This window comes from Mirounga angustirostris, unplaced genomic scaffold (genome assembly GCF_029215605.1).
Source record: "Mirounga angustirostris isolate CCGP_5_RB_7025 unplaced genomic scaffold, mMirAng1.0.hap1 SCAF_7, whole genome shotgun sequence".
NCBI lineage: Eukaryota > Metazoa > Chordata > Mammalia > Carnivora > Phocidae > Mirounga > Mirounga angustirostris.
In genome coordinates, this window is record NW_026991715.1 from 28,503,527 (window position 1) to 28,524,016 (window position 20,490).

The 20,490-nt window shown below is 41.0% G+C and overlaps 2 protein-coding genes and 1 long non-coding RNA gene across 8 annotated transcripts in view; 1 reads left to right on the top strand and 2 right to left on the bottom strand.

Moving 5' to 3' along the window:
• Nucleotides 1-953: 953 nt before the first annotated feature.
• CUNH5orf15 (chromosome unknown C5orf15 homolog) lies at nucleotides 954-12,320 on the bottom strand. Its single transcript, XM_045892617.2, has 3 exons — nucleotides 12,105-12,320; nucleotides 3,397-3,923; nucleotides 954-2,440 (listed from the first exon to the last, which is right to left on the bottom strand). Exons 1-3 carry the CDS (start codon nucleotides 12,241-12,243, stop codon nucleotides 2,309-2,311), a joined length of 798 nt encoding a protein of 265 aa, XP_045748573.1. The 5' UTR covers nucleotides 12,244-12,320; the 3' UTR covers nucleotides 954-2,308.
• Nucleotides 12,321-12,404: 84 nt separating this feature from the next.
• Nucleotides 12,405-16,895, top strand: LOC135365344 (uncharacterized). The gene is made up of 2 exons (XR_010413010.1): nucleotides 12,405-13,743; nucleotides 15,864-16,895. It is a non-coding gene; the product is annotated as an uncharacterized LOC135365344 (long non-coding RNA).
• The window catches only part of VDAC1 (voltage dependent anion channel 1), a 29,503-nt gene continuing 25,329 nt past the window's right edge, over nucleotides 16,317-20,490 (bottom strand). For 4 of the 6 annotated variants that reach the window (XM_064595898.1, XM_064595896.1, XM_064595899.1 and 1 more), the window contains 2 exons: nucleotides 18,209-18,266; nucleotides 16,317-17,235 (listed from right to left, as the gene is read on the bottom strand). In XM_064595898.1, coding sequence (XP_064451968.1) covers nucleotides 17,144-17,235; nucleotides 18,209-18,266 — 150 coding nt within the window. In that variant the 3' untranslated portion in view covers nucleotides 16,317-17,143. Of the gene's footprint in view, nucleotides 17,236-18,208; nucleotides 18,267-18,310; nucleotides 20,065-20,490 lie in introns of those variants that run through there. The other 2 variants (XM_064595900.1, XM_064595897.1) reach the window with 2 other exon arrangements.

Sequence of the window (20,490 nt, forward strand, 5' to 3'; positions counted from 1 at the left end):
GCGACTGCCTTCGGCTCAGGTCATGATCCTGGAGTCCCGGGATCGAGTCCCACATCAGGCTCCCTGCTCGGCGGGGAGTCTGCTTCTCCCTCTGACCCTCCTCCCTCTCATGTTCTCTGTCTCTCATTCTCTCTCTCACAAATAAATAAAATCTTAAAAAAAAAAATTAAAAAAAAATAAGATTTATGTTTTTTAAGTAATCTCCACACCCAACATGGGGCTCAAACTCACAACCCCAAGACCAAGAGTCAGATGCTCCACCAACTGAGCCAGTCAGGCATCCCACTGGCATCAACGTATGATGCGACGCTCCAAAAGTCAAAGACTACTTGATCGCAGCACTGGGTGTGGAACGCAAAGACTGTGCCATCAGGAAAAGCCCAAGAACCCCAGATCCACTAAGGGGGTATGAGCTTCCTGATAGGGGAACCTTCAACAGGGAGACAACAGGGAGGCCAGAGTGCTAGAAAGTATACACTGATTTAGCTGCTTTACTTTTCTTTGCAATCCTACTTTGCCACAGTTTTCAAACAACTTCAGTACCTAGCAGAAAACTGGACCTGAAGTAGGATTTAGAAATCTGAGAGGACTCATAGAGGCAGAGTACTACTGCTAAAAGGAACAAAAACAAGCTAGTCAGTTTAGCTTCCTCCCAAACAAAACATGACCCCTCTACCACCACCCAAAGGAAGGACTCCGTGCCATCATTAAAATGAAACACACTTAGGGGCGCCTGGGTGGCTCAGTTGGTTAAGCGACTGCCTTCGGACTTAGGTCATGATCCTGGAGTCCCGGGATCGAGTCCCGCATCAGGCTCCTTGCTCAGCAGGGGGTCTGCTTCTCCCTCTGACCCTCCCCCCTCTCATGTGCTCTCTCTCTCTCATTCTCTGTCTCAAATAAATAAATGAAATCTTTAAAAAAAAAAAAAAGAAACACACTTATAAAATCATAGATTTATATCTTTGCCATTTATTTTTAAAATCTTATTCAAAATATTAAATAATACAATTTCAGATACGAAAAATTACTGCAATAAAACAGTTCAGGTGTATTTCCACTGTGCTCCCCTTCCTTATCGGGACAGTACATTGTCCACCTGAAAGAAATGGTGGATTGCCCTACTTCTTCCATCTTTACGCAAAGCACATGCCCGCTGGCTCACCCGGGCTTTCCGAGTAGGTGTTTTAACATATATTAAGGGCTATGTTTTCTAAAAAGCTGCAGTGACATTTGTAAGTCAACCATGGTTCAAATCACATATTTACATATTTATCAACTCTTTATTATATAAAGACAGGCTAAAATGAAATACAGTAAATAATTTCCAGTTGCTGTGAAAAACAAAACAGAAGAAAATAAAACAAGTACGGGGGGAGAAAAAGTCAGTGTACACATTTGTCCTTTATGTATACAAACAACTTCATTCAGGTATAATTTTAATTTGAAAGGCCTAGGTACAGTATTATTTAAGTGATAATGGCCCCTAAGATTTACTCAAACTTACTATGAAGTAATAAAGTGAACAAATCTGATACAATTTTAAACTCTGCTCCTTGCTTGAAAGCTTGGAGGAACCCGTGCTACAATCAATTGCAAACTAAAAGCAATTGTATGTATATTTAGTATTTTCCCACAATTTCTACCTCTAAATTTAATTCAGTAATTCAAGCCAAAATATGGTATCTCTGTAACATTTTATCTACGTCCACTGCAAACTAGTCTCTCTACTGCCAGAATTTCTAGACATTTATTAATGTGTTGCCTAAAATTGTGGTCAGATTGAGCAGTATCATTATCTTAAATTATATTTAAATTATCCAAAAATATCCAAAGTAATTTTCCTGGAAGAAAAAAATGTTACTTTTATGCCAAGCACTATTACACACATCCTTGTAGATTACAGTTTGGGAGCGCAAAATGTGGCTTAAAAAATAGTACTTGGATGGCAGAAAGAGAATCTGAGCCAGCAGTACCAGATATGTTAGGATTTAGTTAAAGGCTGGGATCTTTTAAAACTAGTATTACTAATACTTCCAGAAGAAGTACAATAAAGAAATCTAAAACAAAACTAACAGATAATGCTTAGCTCCACATTCTGAACACCTGATTAAATTTACCTCTAAAAGTGTAGATAAAAAATTATATATTCCTTGTTTGTGACATTTCATTTCCAAAGCACCAAGGCAAAATAAAGAGAGACCCATCTCTCATTTAAGTACCAACTGCCTATGGCAAACATCTGCACAATATTATATAAAAAAGTCAAGCAAATAAAATTACATAATAAGCAAACTCAAATCACAGTGCTTTAAAAAATATAATCATTGGTAATCTTCAGAGAAGGCATTGCCTCATTAACATTCTGGTCTAGACGATGATATTCCACTGTTTTGGAGCAAAGACCATCACGCCATTTCCTGCTTTGAACCAGAAGGAAAATCTGGAAAAAAACAAAATAAATTAGATATGCAAAAAAAGCAAACAGAGGATATGCTAAAAGTATAACAAGTACACTATCTCTCTCCTAGATTCCCAAATTCAAAAAGTAAAAAAACAACAAAAGGGCTTTATTTTCCATCATGTAAACAAAGTTAAACAGTGCTACTCAAATTTTAATGTACAGAGTGCTAGCTGAAGACTGATTCTGGGTTCTATCTGCAGAGATGAATTAGTAGATTGCAGTGGAGCCCAGGAGCCTGCCTATTTAACAAGTCCCTCAGGTGTTTAGATCAGAGATAGCCCAACGTTTCAACACTGGGAGAGAATATCACTGGCAATGAAAATAAATATGTAACGATTTTACAACCAGGAAAAAAAAAGTATTAAAATACTATTGGGGCGCCTGGGTGGCTCAGTCGTTAAGGGTCTGCCTTCGGCTCAGGTCATGATCCCGGGGTCCTGGGATCGAGCCCCACGTCAGGCTCCCTGCCCAGCGGGAAGCCTGCTTCTCCCTCTCCCACTCCCCCTGCTTGTGTTCCCCCTCCCGCTGTCTCTCTGTCAAATACATAAATAAAATCTTTAAAAAAAAAAAAATACTATTAAGTTCAATGCTTACTTAATTAAAAGTATTAAATTAACAATTTTTCTCCATAGTATTCCCGCTGAAGTAACAATGCTAACTTAAGACGTAATACCTGTTTTTCAAAAACCACTAGGCTTTGGTTTTGCTCAAAAAACAATTTGACTTCTTTTTTTAGAAGCATTCAAGCTAAAGCATTCTGTCTGTAATTTGTTAAAATATACCATAGGTTTATAAGCCGATAGACATCTTGATATTTTACCATCAATTTAGACTTGACTAAAAAAGAAAAAAATTCTGAATCATCAAAAACATTAGTAAGAAACATGACTGAGATAATAAAGGGCAATTAGAGGGGCTGAAAACCCCAAACATACCTTCCTTTTGTTGTGATATGTAATGTAAACAACAGCAATACAAAAAGCAAAAATAATAAGATGAAAAAAGAAATGGCTATCTTCCTCTTCAATATTTGAGGATGGGGTCTTAAAAGATCTCACTGACTGTTCAATTTCCATGTAGTTCCTGTTTTCTTCCAGAGCCTCACTGGACTCATCATCCCTGGGGCTGGTGGTCCAGTCATAGTCTGGTTCTCCATAGTCTCCATTGTCCAGAGTATCTTTGGCAGTGGACGGAGAACTGTTGAGCGTGAGAAGATCCTCCTCCTCCATGCTGGGATCTTCATTGTTATCTGTTTCCTCTTGAGACAGAGAAGTAGTAGGTGAAGGATGAGGGGCTACAGCTGCCCCTCCACCTTTCTCTGTACTAGCTGTGGGTTGGAGAGTGGTGTTGATTTGGAAGACAGAAAGTTTGGTTTGGTTTTCATGTGTTAAAGCACTCATATTTGGAGCAGAAACATCTGGCGGGAGTACAGTGTGGCTCGGCAAATCAGTATTTGGTAGAGCTAAAATAGTGAATAAAGAACATTAAACTGAAATCTCCAACTTTATCGCTACCAAGATAGAAGGATATTCACCTAAATTTTTCACTAAGCATTTCTCTTTGCCAAATTCCTCTTCCCCTTGAGAATTTGTTAATAAGTCTCAATAGCCAGCAATCAGTTACATTTCTTCTTAGTCAATTATTCATCAGGTAATAACTCTTTAGCCAGAAAGTAACAAGTTTAGCACCATAAAAGACCTACTACATTATGTAGCCTGTCAGCAAAAGAAAAAGGAAAGAATAGAGGGGTAACTTTAGGTCACAATGGTGAAATTCACACAAAGCTCTTATCCATCCCCTCTGTTTTCATTTAACAAAGGGGCTGGACTTCAATAATCATTGTCCAGACTGCACCCCATCTCCATAACAGTTAAGACTGGCGGCTGATCCTAGCTCAAGTAGGTCACAAACTGGATATAGAATGTGAACCTAATGGGCGCCTGGGTGGCTCAATCGGTTAGGCGTCTGCCTTCAGCTGAGGTCATGATCCCAGGGTCCTGGGATAGAGCCCAGCGTTCTGGCTCGCTGCTCAGCAGGGAGTCTGCTTCTCCTTCTCCCTCTGCCGCTCACCCTGCTTGTGCTCTCTCTCTCTCTCAAATAAATAAAATCTTTTTTTTTTAATGTGAAAGTAAATATTTTCAATACAATACAACAAATTCAAGAGAAGCTATAAGCAAGCTGTAGTCAGCATTTCTAAGTGATTCTAAAACCAGAAGACCTCCTCTCCCAATTTCCTTTCTTTTTTTTCTTTTCTTTTTCCTTTTTTTTTTTTTTTTTATTTAGGTATTCTTAGGGAGAAGAAAGCAAAAACTCCTAAAGGGGAAGAAATGGAAATTGGATTGGAAACTTGAAAACTAAGTGTGAACTAGACTATTTTAAAGATTGGGGAAGGCAATCCAGTATGGGAATGACACCAAACACATACAAGCTCTTATTTCCCTATGTTCCTACCCACTCAGTGTGGTTTACTGAAGTAGTTTAAATTATTTACAGAAGTAGCTCTATACACCAAAAGTTCAGAAGATTCCTGCTGAAATTTAACAGTGTTTCTAATATACAATCTAATGTAGTATCTGTTGAAAAGCTTCAAGAATATCCATTATACTTGTAAAAAAAGGAACTGTCTGGGGCGCTTGGGTGGTGTAGTCAGGGTTAAGCGTCTGACTCCTGGTTTCGGCTCAGGTCATGATCTCAGGGTTGTGAGATTGAGCCCTGTGTCGGGCTCCACACTCAGCACAGAGTCTGCTTAAGACTCTCTCTCTCCCTCTCCCTCTGCCCCTCCCCAATACTCACGCTCTCTCTCTCTAAAAGTATATAAATCTTTTTTTAAAAAAGAGGAACTGTCACATCAGATCTAAAAATACAAAAATACTATTTTAAAGTCTATCAAATTAAAGTAAAATATTTTATAGGGGTAAGATTAAACCAAATCATTCCCAGGCTTTCACAAACATGTGCATACACATAAATTAACAATAACAGACCACTCTTTGTTCAAACATGTAATACTTGAATACATGAATACACTCTGGTTTGTGTATCATAGTTGACACCCTATTTTGTATAGAAAAAATAGCTAGTTTCAATTGGACTGAATGAAATCTCTTAGAAAAAATAATTTAGTAAATTGGTAAAAAAAGAAAAATTCAGGGCGCCTGGGTGGCTCAGTTGGTTGAGCGACTGCCTTCGGCTCGGGTCATGATCCTGGAGTCCTGGGATCGAGTCCCGCATCGGGCTCCCTGCTCGGCGGGGAGTCTGCTTCTCCCTCTGACCTTCCCCCCTCTCATGTGCTCTCTCTCTCTCTCACTCTCTCAAATAAATGAATAAATAAAAATCTTTTTAAAAAATTTAAAAAAAAAAGAAAAATTCGTAAATTAGTAAAACTGCCTTAAAGTATTTTCAACAGTTGGTTCCTTGAAACTTTCCATTGAAAGAAAAGAAGGAAACAGGTCCTACAATTGAGTACAGCATTCAGAAAACTATGAACAGGAATTTCTTAAAAGAATTTTTATATTTGCAATAGTATTATAAATTGCTATTTCTCTGATATATTTAAGTTTCCTTGGATCACAAATTTAAATGTAAAATGTAGGGATGCCTGGGTGGCTCAGTCGGTTAAGCATCCAACTCTTGGTTTCAGCTCAGTCATGATTTCAGAGTCATGAGATCAAGCATACCTCTGGCTCCACACTCAGCACTGATTCTGCTTGAAATTCTCTCCCTCTCCCTCCCCCTCTGCTCCTCCCCCTGCTCTGGACAGCAGGGCACATAGTAGCTTGCTCTCTCAAATAAATAAAGCTTTTAAAAAAATAAAAATAAATGTAAAAGACAAAGGGAAAAAATCTTTAGAATCTAGGACTAGACACAAATTTGTAGACGTGACACCAAAAACACAGTATATAAAAGGAAAAAATCCATAAATTTGATTCTATCAAAATGAAAAACGTTTGTTCCATGAAAGACTTTCCTGTGAGGATGAAAAGATAAGCTACATAAAGGAAGAAATATCTGTGAGCCCCAACCCAAAAAAGGACTAGTATCCAGAATACATAAAAAATCTGAAAACTCAAAAACGAAAAAGCAAACCATCCAATTAGAACACAGGCAACAGACACAGAGGCACATTTCACCAAAGAGAATATACAGATGGCAAATAAGCACAGGAAAAGATTATTAGCCACTAGGGAAATGCAAATTAAAACCACAATAAAGAAATCACTGCACACCTATCAGAATAACTAAAATAAAAAGTAATGACAACACCAAATACTGGCAAAGATGCAGAGAAGCTAGATCACTTAAATGTTGCTGGTGGTAACATAAAATAGGACAACTATGCCAGAAAACAGTTTGGCAGTTCCTTAAAAAACTAAATATGTAACTACAATATGACCCAGCTATTGCACTCCTGGGCATTTATCCCAAAGAAATGAAAACTTACAATCACACAAAAAATCTGTACATGAATGTTTACAGCAGCTTTAATCATAAAAGCCAAAAACTGGAAGCAACCCAGTTGTCCTTCAAAGGATGAATGGTTAAACAAAGTACAGTGTATCTATATTATAACAGAATATTACTCAGCAATAAAAAAGAACTATTGACACATGAAACAATTTGATGACTCTCCACAGAATTATGCTAGGTAAAAAAAAAAAAAAGCCAATTCCAAAAAGTTACATACCATATGATTCCCATTTATATCACATTCTTCAAATGATAAAAATAAATAGCAGATGAGTGGTTGCCAGGATTTCAGGAGGGAGTGGGGATAGGAAGGAAGTGGGAGTAACTATAAAAAAGCAACACAAGAGGTTGATGGAAATGCTCTTTATCTTGACTGCATCCATGTCAGTATCCTGGTTGTAATACCGTACTACAGTTTCTTAAGATGTTACCACTGGGGAAACTGGGTAAAGGGTATGTGGGATCTGTATTATTTCTTAACAACTGCAAGTGAATCTACAATTATTTCAAAAATAAAAAGTTTAAAGAAATATATTTTTACTTCCCACTCCCCAAACAGTAAGGTCTTCTGAATGATCTGCCTGCTTCTACTTGAACTCCTACTGTCCGCTCTCCACACAGCAGCCAGAGTCGCCCTGTAAAAACTTCAGTTCAATGATGTTACTCCTTCAGCTTAAAACCCTCTGGGCGCTCTCCTCTTCTCTCAAAAGTGAAATTCAAAGTCTTTGTAATAGCCTACAAGATCCTACATGATCTGGAACCTCAATCTCATCTCCTACTAAACTCCCAAACTACTCTGTCCCTGCTGCCTACTTAACAGATACCAATAAATGTTTACTGAATATGCTCTTGACCCGATTCTCACCACAAACCCTACACCACTTCCCAAGTAGCATCTTTGCACCTATCACACCCTCTGAAAAGCCTTTTCCATAGTTTTCAGCCAGGCAAAACCCCACTCATTCTTCTAAGGGTATCTCCAATGTCACCCCATTTGTTGTTATAACTCCAATACCTAGCACCAAGTAGGAGCAAAATTAATCAGTATTGTGCAAGGTGTAAAAACTTGGACCTCCTGGGCCTCCACTCCTTCAAATCAGAGAATTTGATCTAGTCAGAAATGAAGAGTATTCAGAACAAAGTGACTTTGACTTTATGGATTTAATTGTTGAGCTTCTACAACCAGATATATTACTTTAGACTTCTAAATGTTCCATTTTTACCCTTTTCTATTTGATATTTCCACTCTAGTTAAAACAACATTTTAAAAATAACATTCTACATTTAATTCTCTTCTACTGGTCCCTTTAAAAAACTGTCTTAAAATCGACTACATCGATATTTCTTAAACAAGAATGCAGAGGACCCTAGAATTCATTCACACTGGATTGGGACACATGGCCTCAAAAATTAAACGCACTACACATTAAATTTAGGTGATCATTTGGGAGCAATTTAATGACAAACATAGAAAGTAGGCACTTTTGAAATGACATGGCAAGACTTAATCATAAGGTGATCATCCAGTGATCCAAAATAATGCTTATATTATTTTTTATTCTGTCAAAATAAAAATTTAAAATCCTTACAGATTTCCAAGAATACACCCAAGTACTGAAATTTTAAGAAACTTAATATGGAACAAGTTTAAATAAATCTATTGTAGTAACTTTCTAACTTTCTATGCTTACTTGAAGTTTGGAGCTCAACACATCTTATCTAGACTGTTATTTTTTTATTAATAGAGTAATTACTTTGGGGCACCTGGGTGGCTCAGTCTGTTAGGCATCTGCCTTTGGCTCAGGTCATGATACTGGGGGTCCTGGGATGAGCCCCGTATCGGGCTCCCTGCTCAGCAGGGAGTCTGCTTCTCCCTTTCCCTCTGCTCCTCCCCCTGCTCGTGCTCTCTCAAAATAAATTTAAAGATAAAAAAAAATAAAAAAATAAAAGAGTAATTACTTTGAAATTACTCTACCATAAGGTATGCTTAAAAAAACACTTCTCTTGGGCGCCTGGGTGGCTCAGTTGGTTAAGCGACTGCCTTTAGCTCAGGTCATGATCCCAGGGTCCTGGGATCGAGTCCCGCTTCGGGCTCCCTGCTCAGCGGGAAGCCTGCTTCTCCCTCTCCCATTCCCCCTGCTTGTGTTCCCTCTCTCGCTGTGTCTCTCCCTGTCAAATAAATAAATAAAATCTTTAAAAAAAAAAAAAAAAACACTTCTCTTAAAGTTTTACAAATGCCATGCTGTACTGCAATGTAGCTGCTTCCCTCTTAAGAGCATACGTATTACATTTAAATTATTTTTAGAAGAGAATAATAAGAATTTTAAATTGACAGAAAGACTTAATTAAAAAAAAAGATTGGGACACCTGGGTAGCTCAGTCGGTTGAGCATCTGCCTTTGGCTCGGGTCATGATCCCAGGGTTCTGGGATCAAGTCCCGCATTGGGCTCCCTGCTCAGTGGGGAGTCTGCTTCTCCCTCTGCCTGCCACTCCCCCTACTTGTGCTCTCTCTCTCTCTCTGACAAATAAATAAATAAAATCTTAAAAAAATAAAATTAAAATAAAAATTAAAAATTAAAAAAAAAAAAAGATTATCTAAAATGTCCCAGTTTAGCTGGAGAACTATTTATGGCACTCTAATAAATAAAAAGACAAGAAGACACCTTAATACTCCACACTCCCCCCTCGCTTGCCCCTCCCTACAAAATTTTCAACCAGGGGAAAGGCTGTTTCTGAAATACAGTTACCAGCTATAGATCCCTCAAACTGTATGTCTTAAGCATTCCAGGAAGAAATATAAATGCTTAAATGTCAGGTTTTTTCTTAAATGATTAAATAACTAAACAATCATGCTACGTAAGCACTTTAGGAACAGAAATATCTGCATCAACCAGAAAAATCCTCGTTATAGTTTACTCATGATTAAAGGGCCTTGGGAAAATGAACCTCAGTCCTTCCCCACAGACTTACAAATGCTTCTGGGACGGTGGCTGCCCTACCCTCATTGCTGCTGAGGAAACCTAAGGAAGTAACCACAGCACTGTAACAGATGAATGTATGGCTAGACAGCCCCTGTCAGCAAATAAGAAAACACTATCCCATTCATACTGTTTTTCACTGAAAAGTCAAAAAAGATTTAAGGAGAAAAGCAGGACTGTGTCTTAGCCTAAAGAAAAAAAGGAATACTAAACAAAATACTGCTTAATCATTACAAATTCTTATTAATGGATTTGTTCCCCCTAAGTCTCAGGCCCTAGGTTACATATTTCTTTATTTCCTGATAAAGCCTTCAATATCTTCATTCATAATGTAACATTTCTAAGAAAAAAAATACTTAATCATGCAACATTATTTACAAGAGCCAAGATATGGAAACAACCTAAATGCCCATGGATGGATGAACAGATAAAAATGTGGTGTGTATATACAATGGAGTACTACTCAGCCACACACACACACAAAATGAAATATGGCATTTGTGACAACATGGATGGACCTTGAGGCATTATGCTAACTGAAATAAGTCAGACAGAGAAAGATAAATACCATATGATTTCACCTGTATGTGGAACAAAAAAAATCAAAACAAAACAAACAAGTCAAACTCACAGAGACGAGACGGGTGGTTGCCAGAGAAGAGGGAATTAGAGGTTGGTGAAATGGCAGAAAGGTATTAACTTCCTTGGGGCGCCTGGGTGGCTCAGTCATTAAACGACTGCCTTCGGCTGAGGTCATGGTCCCAGGGTCCTGGGATCGAGCCCCGAATCAGGCTCCCTGCTCAGCGGGAAGCCTGCTTCTCCCTCTCCCACTCCCCCTGCTTGTGTTCCCTCTCTCGCTGTATCTCTCTGTCAAATAAATAAAATCTTAAAAAAAAAAAAAAAAAAGGTACTAACTTCCAATTACAAAATAAGTCATAAGGAAGTAATAATATATAGTATGGTGACTATAGTCAGTAATATAGTAATGCATATTTGAAAGTTGCTAGGAGAGTAAACCTTAAAGGCTCTCATTACAAGAAAAAAAAATTTTGTAACTCTGTATTGTGATGAGTCCTAACTACACCCACCGTGGTGATCAGTTCCCAGTGTACACAAATAATCAAATCATTATATTGTACACCTGAATCTAACATGTTGTATGCCAATCATACCTCAATAAATAATAAAAAGAATTTTAATAACAATTTTTAAACGAAATAATCAAATCCTACAACTCCATTAAAATGAAGCGGTCTTGTCCGGCTAAGCCAGGACACAGGGAACCATGTTTACCAAGAATCTCCCTTGTCGCCTTCCTCCTCTCCTCGTCCCAAGCCCCTCGGGAGCCCAAAGCCTCAGTAATCTGGCTCTTTACCGAGCACCAGTACCCTAAGATAGCTTTCTCTCCTTCACTTTTTTTTTTTTAAACATTTTATTTATTTATTTGACAGAGAGAGACACAGCGAGAGAGGGAACACAAGCAGGGGGAGAGGGAGAGGGAGAAGCAGGCTCCCCGCAGAGCAGGGAGCCCGATGCGGGACTCGATCCCGGGACTCCAGGATCATGACCTGAGCCCAAGGCAGTCGCTCAACCAACTGAGCCACCCAGGCGCCCCTCCCCTTCACTTTCGCTCTCCAAAATACTCCATCAGCTTAGTCTGGTCAGTGCCCCTGCCCACCCTGATCTTTACTACTTCTCTCACCCGTTGGGAAACCGCCCACACTCCCTTGGTCCTACTAGACCCCTGGGTGCCTCCCCCACCTTGGGACCCTCTCTAGACCCCACACCTCCCAACCGCGGCCATCTCCTCACCGGTGATCTGGTCCCTCTGTCCCCTCACCACTCCCCCCTCCAAGCAATTTCGGAGACCCTACCACCGCCATTCCCTCTGGCAACCCATTCTTCAAGGCTCTCCAGACAACACCACCACTCCTCCCTCCACGCCCATCTACATACTCTGCTCCCTGGATGCCCGCATCTCTCCTCCCCGCTTCTCGGGCTTCTCAGAGACCCCACCTCCTTAGACTCCCGCAGACAGCCTACTGTCCGTCCTCGCCCCTAGAGACCCTGCCCTATCTACACACAGCCGTCTGCTCCGGACACTCGGAAGCGTCCTTTCCCTGGCCGGGCCTGTCTCCCCGCCCGTGCCCGGCCCTCCGCGTCTTCCCGCGCCCGCCCTGCCGCCGCGCCCCCTTTACCGCTGGACATGGTGGTGGGCGCAAGCAGGAGCGCCAGGACCAGCGGCCGCGCCAATACTTCGGGGACCTGAAGGCCCGGCGAAGGCCGCAGTTTCGCTTGCGCGGTTCCCCTCATCCTCCTCAAGGCTGCAGCGGCCATAACGGACTCCGCTAGGAGCCTGCGCTGTTGCTAGGCTCTACGTCATGACATCAGACACTGCGTAAGGCACCACAGCCTGAGGCTTCTGCGTCCCAACGTGATGACGTCGCAGCCTATCGTGAAGGGCTCAGGAAACCCGATAAGGAGGAAGGGTATGGAGCTGCAGAAGGGGGCAGGTCTCACCCAAGCCCCTCGCGGGCTGAGGCTGTAAAGTGTTTTGTTGTTTGGGGTTTTTTTTTTAAGATTTTATTTATTTATTTAATTGACACAGAGAGACAGAGCGGGAGAGGGAACACAAGCAGGGGGAGCAGCAGAGGCAGAGGGAGAAGCAGGCTCTCCGCTGAGCAGGGAGCCCGATGCGGGGCTCCATCCCAGGACGCTGGGATCATGACCTGAGCCGAAGGCAGTCGCTTAACAGACTGAGCCAGACTGAGCCACCCAGGCGCCCCGAGGCTGTAAAGTGTTAGATGAAGAGAGGGTCAGAGCGAGCCCCTCCCTTCCTGCCATGCGATGGGATACTATACAGTTCAGGAAAGTATTTTAAAACATTGGGGTTTTTCTGGGGCGCCTGGGTCGCTCAGTCCTTAAGTGTCTGCCTTCAGCTCAGGTCATGATCCCGAGGTCTGGGATTGAGACCCGCATCGGGCTCCCTGCTCGGCGGGAAGCCTGCTTCTCCCTTTCCCACTCCTGCTTGTGTTCCCGCTCTCGCTGTCTCTCTCTGTCAAATAAAATCTTAAAAAAAAAAAAAAAAAAAAAAAAATTGGGTTTTTATTTTTTAAAGACTTTATTTTTCAGTAATCTCTATACCTGAAGTGGGGCTCGAACTTACAACCTTGAGATCAAGAGTGGCATGCTTTATGGACTGAGCCAGCCAGGAGCCCCTAAAACATTGTTAAAAGAAAGGGGTGCCTGGATGGCTCTGTGGGTTAAGCAGCCAACTTTTTTTTTAATTCAATTAACATATAGTGTATTATTAGTTTTAGAGGCAGAGTTCAGTGATTCATTGGTCTTTTGTAACACCCAGTGCTCATTCCATCAGGTGCCCTCCTTAATGCTCATTACCCAGTTACCCCATCCCCCCCTTCCCCCTCCAGCAACCCTGTTTATGATTAAGAGTCTCTTATGGTTGGTCTCCCTCTCTGATTTCATTGTTTTATTGTTCCCTCCCTTCCCCTATGCTCCTCTGTTTTGTTTTTTATAGTCCACATATGAGTGAAATCATGTAATTGTCTTTCTCTGATTGACTTAATTTAAGCGGCCAACTTTTTGATTTTGGCTCAGATGGTGATCTCAGGGTGGTGAGATCCAGCCCCGCCTCCACCTCTGTGCTCAGGGGGGACTCTGCTTGGGATTCTCTCTCCCTCTGCCCCTCCTCCTGCTTTCTTTCTCTCAAATAAATTAACAGGCTGATCCCAAAAGGGAAGTAGCTGCCCTCCCTCTCCCAAAGGCAAATGAAACTCAACTGTTCACAGTGGCCATATCTAGATGGTGGAATTAAAGGTAAAAGTTTTACTTTTTATATTTCTCCTTATCATTTATTACTTCAACAACTATTTAGCACCTTTTCATATTTCAGTATACAGCAGTTAACAAAACGAACCACATACCTTTGTGGAGTTTATTTTGTGAGGAAGACAATAGTGTAAAATATACACTATACAATGGTTAAGGCGTAATGGAGAAAAAGCAGGAAAGTGGGATAGGAAGTAGGGTGCAAACAGCCTCCACATTTCCTACAGTAAGTTTCTGTTACTTTTTAAATTTTGTAACTTGAAACCCCCAGTATATGAAAATGCAGATTTAGAGCTCCCTTACAGCCTTGACACACGCTTTGGTCTGTGTGTTCTGCAAATGTTTTTTAAATGTCTGTAGGCTTAAAAATCATAGAAGTTCCACTTGATCGATTTGCAGGAAAATCATTGTGGCATGAAGCAAGACATTTGCTGTACCCATAGCTTCACCACTCTGATCTCCGTGATTCCTACAGAAGAATCCTCCAGAGACACAGCTGAACTGCCCTTCTAAGGGGAGAAGGGCCCCTGTTCTCTTGAATCTGGTTTCCCTTAACATTTATCTGGCCCCAGTGACAGCTCAGAAACACACAAACTCTGTGTTAAGAAAACTAAGAGGTCATTCATGTTGGCTTCTTTAAGCCCACCACAAGCCTAGATAGACTGAATGGTGCCCTTATTGCAAACCCTCCATGGTAGCCAGGATACAAAGTCTTCCCAAATTCCCTTGGAGCTTTCCCTTCTCTGAGTACACAAACCACCACTCAGTTTAATGAATAAGCCTCTCGATTCCAGCTTCTACTTGTTGGCAGATTCAGACATAGGCCTTTTTCTATAATAAACACACCTTCAATCTTCTCTTCTTTGTCCACTTTCTTCCTTTTGTCCCCATACCAGTGTGTTTTGGATATCTTACAGATATCATGAACTCAAGGAATTTTGCACAATATTCTGACATGCTGCATCCAACAGGCAGATTCTTAATATGTAAGTGGGGAGGGAAATATACCCTCAATATTCAGAGGGCCCTTTGTACATTTCAAAATACCAGCTCACTGGATGTACCCAACAACCATTATGAGCCAAAATCTCTGGACAAAGTCAGAAGTTCACTTTGAAACATATACAGATCCTCATGAACCCAATGAAGACAGTATGACAAATACTGAGGCCAGCAGGTTTTGGGTGGCACAAAATGGTTAAGTAAACCTGATACTTGTTTGGTATTCACTTCCAAACATCCATAAAAAGGAACTCTGCCTAAAAATATGTATTATTGAATAGGAAAAAATGTTCACATTTACTGAAGCTGGCTTACCCTTCTACTTTGTAAATGTTTGAAATTTACACCTTGTCATTTTTTTAAAATCTAAATTGCAGAATTCTACAACATACCCCAATGATCCATGCCTTTGTATGATCCCCTGCCCTTGAGTGTGAGAGGGACCTCTGAATATGATGGGATATCATTACTGTGATTAGGTTATTAAAGGGCACAGTAGACTTTAAGGGGAGATTTTCCTCAGAGGCCTCACCTAATCAGGTGAGCCCTTAAAGGGTTGGGGCAGTTATAAAATGAGTAAGTCCTGGGGATGTCATGTACAGCATGGTGACTATAGTTAATAATTTAATAATACTGTATTGTATATTTGGAAGTTGCTAAGAGAGTAGATCTTAGAAGTTCTTATCACAAGGGGAAAAACTTTGTGTGGTGACAGACGTTAACTAGATGTATTGCAGTGATTATTTTGCAATATATACAAATACTGAATCATTATGCTGTACACCTGAAACTAGTATGTTCTATGTCAATTATACCTCAATAAACAAAAAATAGGGGCACCTGGCTGGCTCAGTCAGTCAAGTGTCCAACTCTTGATTGTGGCTCAGGGTCATGGGATCAAGCCTTGTGTTGGGCTCCACGCTGAGTCTCCTCCCCCCGCACATGCGAGTGCACACGCGCTCTCTCCCTCAAATAACTAAAATCTTTCTTAAATAAATGAATAAATACATAATAAAGTTTTTAAAAGGGTAAGTTGTGGCTGGCACTCTTCCTAGAGATTTCAAGTGTGAGAGGGATTTGACAGTAAGGGAATTCTTCCATTCCAGCTTTGAAGATGGGAAGGGACCATGTGGCAAGGAATGCACTGGCCTCTATTTGCTGAGAGGACGCCCTACCTGATGGCTAGCAAGGAAATAAGGACCATTATCCTACAACAACTAAAAGGAGTTGACTTCTGCCACAATCATGTGAGCCTGGAAGAGGACTGAGCCTGGAAGAGGACCCCAAGCTCCAGACAAGAACACAGTCTGGCAGACATCCTTATTTCAGCATCATGAGAATCTTAACAGAGAACTCAGTCACACCGTGCTGGATTTCTGAACTACAGGCCTGTGAAATAAATGAGTGTTGTTTTAAGCAACTCAATTTGGCTAATTTGTTATGCAACAATAGAAAACTAAAAATCTCTCTCTCACACACACAGTGCAAACACAAATGCCAAATGCCCTGTTTACTTACACTTTTATTAATAAAGACAACAGAAGAATGAGGTTTCAATATTTATTCAAGTTTTACTTTAAGTGATGTTAATTACAGCATTTGAAGGGGAGGATCTAATTCCACACAAAATGGAAGACTCTAAAATGTACCCATTAAATGGCTAAAAAATAAACCAAGTGGCGAGAATAGAACAAGTCCAATTTAGATTCCGAGTGTTGTCACAATGTGATTACAGTCACAGAGACTCTTCCCAGATCAGAGATGGGACTTTTAGAAGCTATTTCATACTCTGGTGCAGGGGCAGAAAACCACAACATGAGAGGGAATTAAGTCCTGAATTATTGGCTTCATCACATCCATCTTCCCAAAATGGCACAAAAGAAACAGCTACCACACCCTGCAGACTACTTTTGGTGTAAAAGAGGTGATGGACTGGGGTGAAACAGGTGAGGAAAATCTGTCTAAAAAAGTCTCTTTCAGATGGGTTTATACACACCATCAGTGAGTCTCTCCTTTGGGTAGGAAACCCAGTTCAATTCTCAGGAAGTCATAATTTCATTCATGTACTCCATACCAATGAACAAAGTGCCTATAAATTATCAGCTTCCATTTGCAGCCATTTCTAGATAAAAAAGAAACCTGAACTCTCTGGAGGGGCCACCAAGCTCCCCCCAAGTCTACAGCTGAAAGGACTTTTCACGGACTTGGGTTTCTTCTGTACCTCTGAAAGGGTAACACCTTAAAGCTGAATCATCTTTAACCTGGAGGTCTAACATGATACTTAGCAATACTTGCATCCCAGACATACAACATTAAAAGGTACACTAAATTCTGAAGGTAGCTATGCTCAAAATAGTTTAAAATTAAACGACTATACAGTATTCATTTATGCCTGAAATTCCAGTCCTAGACCAAGCTTGTGGCCGCCAGCATTGACATTCTTGCCATCCAGCAGAGCTGATAGGGTCAGCTTGATACCTGCAGGGGGCAAAGTCCCGGGGAGAGGAAAAAGGGAGGGGAGGGAGGGAGGAGAGAAAAGATAAGAAAGGTCAACACAAGAAGAACGGTTAACACACGGAGGCATGCTAAAGCACATTGGCAAGACCACAGCGAAGTCAGAACCCGCTTCAGCTGTGTGTGATCAGCAAGGCAAAACCACACGGCCCATCTTACTGATCACCATCGGACTAATTAATTGGTAGCCTGGAATGAGCTTATAAAACAGTAATTATTATTCCACAGCCTCCCCAAATCCACTTTCAGGAGTCCACTTGACTTTGTCCTCTCATTGTCGCCGGCTACAATAATCTCTCTACCACTGGTATCAGGCAGTAAACTTCTTCAGCAAAAATGCCTTGAAATGAAACCCAACCATGAATCAGACTCCAAGGTCTCCCAATCAGCGTGCACACAAACACACATACATGCACACAACTAATTGGTATTTACCCTACAACAGCCTGATTCTACCATCATGTAATCTTAGAATTTCTAGAGCTCAAAGACCCAATTTGACCAAACTAAACCCAAGATGGTACCATCTCCATAGCTCTAACATACCAGGGGCTGGTCTAGCCAACTGTGCAGAGGAAACCTGCACAACAGTTGTACAGTGAGGATGATCTATGTGCTAGTTTTAAGAACCTGCTGGAAATAAGTATCAAGCATTATGTACACACTGGAAAAACAGATAAAAAAAAAAAATAACCAAAAGTGTAATGTATGTTAGCCTTCGCCTTTTTCTCTCCGACTTACTACTTCTATTCTCCAAATGTTTTATAATGACTCTATACCCTTTTATAAACACTTCATTATAAAACTTTATATACGCTCATCTATAATGTACAATACAGGCATTATATAAGCACTTAACATAAAGCAGCAAACCAGCACCCCAATTTTTCTTTAAGGCAAAGAACTAATTTCACTAATTTATAAAAGCAACACATACCTGGCTTTAGGGTCTGAGTGTATCCTAAACCTATCAGGCTGGAGTTGTTCACTTTAGCCTAGTCAAGGAAAAGATAAGAGAGAGTGAAATTGTTAAGTACTTCATGTTTCCATCTCTAAAACAAGTAAGAGCTTTGTAATCAACCAACCCTGGACTTCAGGATCAAATTCTTTTTCATGACCACTTTGTTTATGGGATTCATTAAATTTAACATGAAATATATCAAATCTGAGAGCTAAGTCTCAGAAAAGAAACTCAAAGAGTCAACACAACTGTCAATTAAAAGGAAATTATTATTTAATTGATTCCTGAAGGTATGAATGCCCAATTTCATTTATACTGATTAGGTCTGTATTTAAGTTTTAACAGGTGAAGACACTTTCATTTGTGGCCAGAGAAATAAAAGCCTTTCTTATATGGAAGATTTCTTCAAAATCTATTTGTTAGGTTAAGGGAAACAGAGCCAATGTCAGATGGAGTATTGAGGCTTTTTTTAAGGCATAACACTGTTAGAATTTTCCCTTCATAGGGGCGCCTGGGTGGCTCAGTTAACCGTCTGCCTTCGGCTCAGGTCATGATCTCGGGGTCCTGGGATGGAGTCCTGCATCAAGCTCCCTGCTCAGTAAGGGAGTCTGCTTCTCCCTCTGACCCTGCTTGTGTGCGCTCTCTCTTGCTCTCTCCCGCTCTCTTTCTCAAATAAATAAAATCTTTAAAAAAAAAAAAAAGAATTTTCCCTTCATGAAAAAGGGAAAAATCACAGTAACGGGGCGCCTGGGTGGCTCAGTTGGGTAAGCGGCTGCCTTTGGCTCAAGTCATGATCCCAGGGTCCTGGGATCGAGCCCTGCATCGGGCTCCCTGCTCAGCAGAGAGCCTGCTTCTCCCTCTCCCTCTGCTGCTCTCCCTGCTTGTGCTGTCAAATAAATAAATATTTAAAAAAAAATTCACAGTGACATGAAGAAGATTCAGCATTGCCATGCCTGAATTTAAAATGTGTAGTAGAGCAAAAGAATGACTTAGCCAAGTCACCTAAATTTCAGCAGTGAATGCTGATTAATAATTAAGTTCAGGGGTGCCTGGGTGGCTCAGTCAGTTAAGGGTCTGCCTTCGGCTCAGGTCATGGTCCCAGGGTCCTGGCATCGAGCCCAGCAACAGGCTCCCTGCTCAGCAGGGAGTCTGCTTCTCCCTCTCCCCCTGCTTGTGCTCTCTCTCTCTCAAATAAATAAATAAAATTAAAAAAATAATTAAGTTCAATAAAGCAGTTGAGGCAATAATAATTTTGCCCTCATTCTTCTGTCTGAGTTGTAGGGAAATCCGGGCCTCTCTCTGGCCCCTTTCTGGTGAAATAAGGAGAGGTCAGGAGCAGAGCCATCTCAAGCCATGAGAACACCAAGTCCTGGAAAGCTGAGGCTACCGCGGTGCATGTTTTCCTGCTTGAATGCTGTTTTCAGACCTGACAACTCCCATGAGAAAGAACAAAGCAATGGGTAGGAAGATCTCCCGGCAGACAGTGCCCTATCTGGCTCTTCCTTTTTGCTTATCCCATCTAATTACTAAGGCCCCTTTTCCTTTGTTTCTAAGTGCTTAATGTGAAAGGAGCCATATTCGATGCCATTTCAGACTTCAAATGGCCTGTTTCTAAATTACGTAAGGACCGTCCTGCAACACGAGATTTCCTCATTCCACCCCAAAAGGGATGCAGCTAGCAGTGCCCTCTGACAACAGAGATGAATTCAACAGGATTTAATGCAAAAATCGTGCAGCAATTCAAAGGTCCGTGAGCAATGCCACTGAGTCTGCAAGATTAGATGCCAACTGCTAAATGCCAGGGCCTGGTTTCTTAATATCCAATACAGGAGCTGGGCAAGAGAATGAGAAATGAGAAGAAAAATGAACATTTAAAACCTTCAATTTCAAAGTAAACCTCTTTACAGTCTGCAGAAGGAACAAGGGCTGATTAGAGGAGGAGGCTCCCCAGCAAACCATCAAGTCCAGGCCCCAGCACTTACCAACTGTCTGCCCCATCTGCCCTCGACCTCCCTGAATTTCCAGTTCCTCATTTGTGCACAGAGGGTTGGGATGGTTTTTTTTTTTTTTTTTTTTTTTTGAAAAGGCACCTACCTCAAATGGACTGTGTAAGAATTAAATACAGTAACCCACATATAACAGGCTGCACACAGCGCCTGGCACCCACAGTCAGCGGTATTACTATTAGCACTTTCCTCATTTCAAACTCTTTCCACAGGGAGAAAATCTCTAGCCCAAGCATGCAACCCCAGCAATCC

Coding starts and splice junctions, on each gene's coding strand:
- CUNH5orf15 (XM_045892617.2), bottom strand. CDS start 12,243: ATGGCCGCTGCAGCCTTGAGGAGGATGAGGGGAACCGCGCAAGCGAAA. Junction 3,924..12,104: donor GCCCACCACCATGTCCAGCG/GTAAAGGGGGCG, acceptor TCACTATTTTAG/CTCTACCAAATACTGATTTG. Junction 2,441..3,396: donor CATATCACAACAAAAGGAAG/GTATGTTTGGGG, acceptor GTTTTTTTCCAG/ATTTTCCTTCTGGTTCAAAG.